This window comes from Pristiophorus japonicus, unplaced genomic scaffold (genome assembly GCF_044704955.1).
Source record: "Pristiophorus japonicus isolate sPriJap1 unplaced genomic scaffold, sPriJap1.hap1 HAP1_SCAFFOLD_2424, whole genome shotgun sequence".
In the NCBI taxonomy this organism is placed as follows: domain Eukaryota; kingdom Metazoa; phylum Chordata; class Chondrichthyes; family Pristiophoridae; genus Pristiophorus; species Pristiophorus japonicus.
Genome location: NW_027252149.1, coordinates 16,484 through 22,431, shown reverse-complemented (window position 1 = coordinate 22,431; position 5,948 = coordinate 16,484). Strand labels below are relative to the sequence as shown.

The window sequence follows — 5,948 nt, the reverse complement described above, 5'->3', positions numbered from 1 at the left end:
AGCTGCTATAACTGGCTGGTCTTTGTAAATTATGTAATACTGAATTTGTTTTCTCCAAGACTGCCCCAGTAGGTAAATTCAGAACCAGAAAAATAAATATCGGGTGAGGGCAAGGAATGGCTTCTAGCTGTAAGACTGTGTCTTTTAAAGAAAATGGTTTCCGATGACTTTCTCCTCAAGAAATGTTCTCTGCTTATCTACATTAATGTCAACATTTGAAGTATCTGTTACAATAAATTGCTTATTTTTGCTGTTTAAAAACCCCCAGCCTGCAGGTGCTATCTAGACTTACACATGAAGAATAGACTTTTGGATGAGGTGGCAGAGGACTGTCCTGGTGAACTGTACACCAATAAGAGGGAGCTCCATGAGGAGGGGAAGGGAATTAGAGGGGGGAGGGAGGGAGGGGAAGAGGGCTATGAAAGAGCAGCCTCTGAAACATTGTATAGGATGCTGACTTTACCTTGAAGGCCAATGGCAGCTCAATGATGAACAGGTCCATGTAATCAAACTTTAAAAGTTTCAGCGATCTCTCCAGGAAGGGTCTGACCATCACCGGAGGGTGATAGGTGCTCCATAGCTGAAAGTTGGACTCGAAGTTAATACAACAAACTGAAACAGCATTATAATATTCAGGATTACAGAACACTGAGAGTTCTGTATTGAAGACATCACAACCTCCGATACACCAGTTATATTCACAGTTCAGTCTGAAATTGTGCTTTCACAATGCCTGGTATCAGTGCTACAGGAGAGAGATTCCCCATGCAGCTGAATCATATAGCCCCCAAAATGCCAGATTCCCCTCCCGCCCCCCTCCGCCGTGCTGAGCCGGTGTAATGTGCCTCTGGGAGAGCGAGGGGGAAGTCACAGTCCTGGCACGTGATCGCCATCCACTGTCGTCAGTAGAAAGTGCCGATGGGGTCAAGGTTGGCTGTAATACCCTCTCTCGTTGATAGGCTGCTGTCTCACTGTTCCCATATGAGGAGTGCCCACTTGAATGAGATATGGGAGAGCTGCTCACCCTTGCACAACTGGATCTCTCTACAAATTACCGCGCACAGGAAAGGAGCGAATCTAAAGCAGATAATGATTTGTAGAAACATTAAAGGTGCTATATAAATGCAGGCTGTTGTTGTTTAATATTTCTCTGCTGATTTACCATTGGTCCCTGGCGTAAGATGGAGAAATGCAGCCAGGGTTCCTGCTCCTGCTTGAGTCCTGAAGCGTGTGAGAGTGTGTACACGTTTGTGTGCATTTATGGATGTTTGTGCATATACATGCATTCACATGTATCTGCGTGTTGTGGGTTTGTGTGTACATGTGAGTGTGTGAGTGGTTGAGAGTGTACATGTACGTTTGTGTGTGCACACGTTCACTATCTGGGCACACACGTGAAAATGGCGAGGGAGCCAAAAGCTGCAGATGTACATAAAACAGAAGCTAATCAAGAGTCAGCAGGGAGAGGAGGAGAGAGAGAGAGAGGTTCTTCAAATGTTCATTACCTTGCCACAGTAATAGATCTCGTCTCGCCTCACTGCACCATCAGCGATTTTTTCCTGAATGGCCTCTCCGATCTCATCTTCATTACCGTACATCCATGCTCCATCAAAGTGGCGATAACCCACATCGATCGCTACTTTCATTGCATGGTAACACGCATCATGGGCAGTCTGTTAAAAAAGGAATGTATCAGCAAAACAGAAGACAAAACTGTTTCAAACCTAGAGCTCAGTGTATTGTTACTTTAAAAAAAAGTACCCCCCCTCTCCCACCCCCCCCCCCCCCCCCCAGGGTGTAGTGGGTGACAGCACCCACTACAGAAATGAACCCCAGTACTTTATCTGTATGCTTTATGGCCTTATCAACTTGCGTTGCTACTTTTAGCTATTCATGTACTTGTATTCTCAGATTGCTCCCTCTGGTGGCCCCGGCCTGCTGATGGTCTTGCAGGCTGGGACCGTGCCGATTTACATCAGTGGGCCGGGGCCATTGGAGGGAGCAGCGTGTGGCGGTATACCACTGCAGGGAGCAGCGCGTGCTGCTGCAGGAGGGCGATGGCTGACTGCAGTGAGGGCAGGTACAGCAGGAGCGGTGAGGTCGGGGTGAAGGAGCGGCGAGAGATTGTAGAGGGACGTGATCGGGGTCCAGGAGAGGCACGAGTTCGGGGCCCAGAAGAGGCGAGGGTCCTGGGGCAGCACAGGCCAGCCCACACTGCGATATGTGTGCACGCTCGGTCCGTGCAGCAGAGCGGTCTCCAGTCGTCTTAGTTAACCCTTGCCACTGGACCAAGACCTAGCTCTGTCAAGCCCGTGTGGTGGCTGGTGTGCAACGGTCACCACACGTTAGAAAAATCCACGCACAGGCATCTTCCACTCTTCAGGATGTAGTTCGGGATCCGGAATATTAGGTCCTTCATTGAAACACCTGTGAACTCATCCCTTTTTGGCGTGGAAGCAAGTCATCCTCGCTTCGAGGGACTGCCTATGATGATGATGATGATTCCCAGATCGCTTTGCTCCTCTACCCCATTTAGTTTTTTTAACCTTCCAAGGAATAATTACTTTCTTATTCCTCCTCCCAAAATGAACAAGTGCATGTATGCTATATGTGCCTGTATGTATTTAATTATCTGTGTGAGTGTATATATATTGACCGCACACACACATACACACAAATATACATGCACATGTACACACAAATACACATGCTCCACTACATTAACCTTCATTTGCCAATGTTTATGTCTTCCACATTATTAGCTGTACCCCACAATTTATCAATGTCTGTATGTGTGGCTTTGTCCATACGTGTGCGTGTGTGCATGTGCATATGTACAGCCATAGGGACACACCTGGTATTCAGTACATTCTCTCTCTGTGGGGACACACATATGCTGTACATACTCTATAGGGTCACAGGGAGTACACACTCTATAGGGTCACAGGCAGTACACACTATGGGGACACAGGCAGTACACACTCTATGGGGACACAGGCAGTACACACTCTATGGGGACATAGACAGTACACACTCTCTATAGGGACACAGGCAGTACACACTCTATATAGACACAGAGAGTACACACTCAATTGGGACACAGGCAATACACACTCTATAGGGACACAGACAGGGAGTACACGCTCTCTCTATAGGGACCAGGCAGTACACACTCTATAGGGAGACAGGCAGACTCTTTCTATAGGGACACGGGCAGTACACACTCTCTCTATAGGGACACACACAGGGAGTACACACTCTCTATAGGGACACAGGCAGTACACACTATGGGGACACAGGCAATATGCATTCTCTCTATAGGGACACGGAGTACACACTCCCTCTATAGGGACACAGGCAGTACACACTCTTTCTATAGGGACACACACAGGGAGTACACATTTTCTCTACAGGGACACAGGGAATATGCATTCTCTCTATAGGGACACAGGGAGTACACACTCTCTATAGGGGCACACACAGGGAGTACACACTCTGTAGGGACACAGGCAGTACACACTTTCTATAGGGTACACTCTATGGGGACACAGGCAGTACACACTCTCTCTATGGGGACACACACAGGGAGTACACACTTTATAGGGACACAGGGAGTACACACTCTCTATAGGGACATGCACAGGGAGTACACACTCTATAAGCACACAGGCAGTACACACTATAGGGACACAGGGAGTACACACTCTCTCTCTAGGGTCACAGGCAATACACTCCCTCTATAGGGACACAGGCAGTACACACTCTATGGAGACACAGGGAGTACACACTCTCTCTATAAGGACACAGGCAGTACATGCTCTCTATAGGGACACAGGGAGTACACACTCTTTCTATAGGGACACAGGGAGTACACACTCTCTATCGGGACACAGGGAGTACACACTCTTTAGGGACACAGGGAGTACACATTCTCGCTATAGGGACACAGGCAGTACACACTCTCTCTACAGGGACATAGGTAGTACACACTCCCTCTGTAGGGACACAGGCAGTACATACTCTATAGGGACACAGGCAGTACACACTCTCTATAGACACACACACACAGAGTACGCACTCTCTATATGGGGACACAGGCAGTACACACTCTTTCTATAGGGACACAGGGAGTACACACTCTCTCTATAGGTACACAGGGAGTACACACTCTATGGGGACACAGGGAGTACACATTCTCTCTATGGGGACACAGTCAATACGCACTCTCCCTATGGGGACACAGGCAATACACACTCTCTATAGGGATACAGGCAATACACACTCTATAGGGACACAGACAGTACACACTCTATAGGGACACAGGGAGTACACATTCTCTCTATAGGGACACAGACAGGGAGTACCCACTCTCTATAGGGACACAGGCAGTACACACTCTATAGGAACACAGACAGTACACTCTCTATAGGGACACAGACAGTACACACTCTCTCTATAGGGACACAGACAGGGAGTACACACTCTCTCTATAGGGACACAGGCAGTACACGCTCTCTCGATAGGGACACAGGCAGTACACGCTCTCTCTATAGGGACATAGACAGTACACACTCTGTCGAAAGGGACACAGACAGGGAGTACACGCTCTCTCTATAGGGACCAGGCAGTACACACTCTCTCTATAGGGACACAGGCAGTACACGCTCTCTCTATAGGGACCAGGCAGTACACACTCTCTCTATAGGGACTCAGGCAGTACACGCTCTCTCTATAGGGATACAGGCAGTACACACTCTCTCTATAGGGACACAGACAGGGAGTACACGTTCTCTCTATAGGGACCAGGCAGTACACACTCTCTCTATAGGGAGACAGGCAGTACACACTCTCTCTATAGGGACACAGACGTACACACTCTCTCTATAGGGACACAGACAGGGAGTACACACTCTCTCTATAGGGACACATGCAGTACACGCTCTCTCTATAGGTACACAGACAGTACACACTCACTCTGTAGGCAGGTTACTGAAGTGCACCGAGTAACCACAAGGGAGCGATGTGAACCCTTTTGAGAGACCACAATGGAGGAGTGACAGGCAAAGGTTGGAGAGAAAGATTGAAAATAAGAGACATACTTACAATTTTGGGTGCAGAGAAAGTTCCCAATCCAATAATGGGAATGCTGTTTCCATCATTTAAAGGGATTCGATAATTTTGTGCTGTCAAGCTCATTTCTGTAACCTGCTCAGACAAAATATGTGAATCCAAGTCTCTCTCAAGTTTTAATAGCCAACATCCACGTGAACCACAAAGGGGAAGGGCCATCTACTTAACCATGTAACTGTTAACCCTCTGACTTCCAAACTCTCCTTACAGACTTTAAACTTATAATCAAACATCTTTTCTGAAATAAAATGGAAAATCGTTAACTGAGACCGAATATGAGAGGTCCTTATTGCTTCAGTCACATGGTACCAGAGATACACATCTGCAAACACCTTTCAGCAGGGCTCACTGGATACTGGTTAGGGCCATAGGTCGGGCAAATTTACCGTCTCACACACAAGGTGCAGGCAGATAAATAACCGGTCTTCGTATTTCCAGATAGGAAACATGGAGTGCAATCTTTCTATAGGGTGACACCTTGACATTCAAGGGCATTCCCATCACCGAATCCCCCACCGTCAACATCCTGGGGGTCACCATTGACCATAAACTTAATTGGACCAGCCACATAAATACTGTGGCAACAAGAGCAGGTCAGAGGCTGGGTATTCTGCTGTTATGTATTGTCCAGGTACATTAAATGTTTAAGTACAATGGTGCGCCACAGGGGGCGCTGTGGTGAAAGTACCTGCGAGACAGAGAATAAAAGGCTGCCCACCACACCTGAGAGGCACTCTGGAGTTACACAATAAACGACTAAGGTTACAGCAGTTACTACAACACCAGACCGTGTGGAGTCAGTGATTTGAGTGCTACAT

The 5,948-nt window shown here is 47.6% G+C and overlaps 1 protein-coding gene across 1 annotated transcript; it reads right to left on the bottom strand.

Moving 5' to 3' along the window:
* Nucleotides 1-463: 463 nt before the first annotated feature.
* LOC139245849 (aldo-keto reductase family 1 member D1-like) lies at nt 464-5,196 on the bottom strand (the record flags this gene model as incomplete). Its single annotated transcript, XM_070871337.1, has 3 exons — nt 5,104-5,196; nt 1,506-1,673; nt 464-580 (listed from the first exon to the last, which is right to left on the bottom strand). Coding segments are annotated over exons 1-3 (378 nt in total), but the record flags the coding sequence as incomplete, so codon positions are not given.
* Between the last annotated feature and the right edge of the window lie 752 nt (nt 5,197-5,948).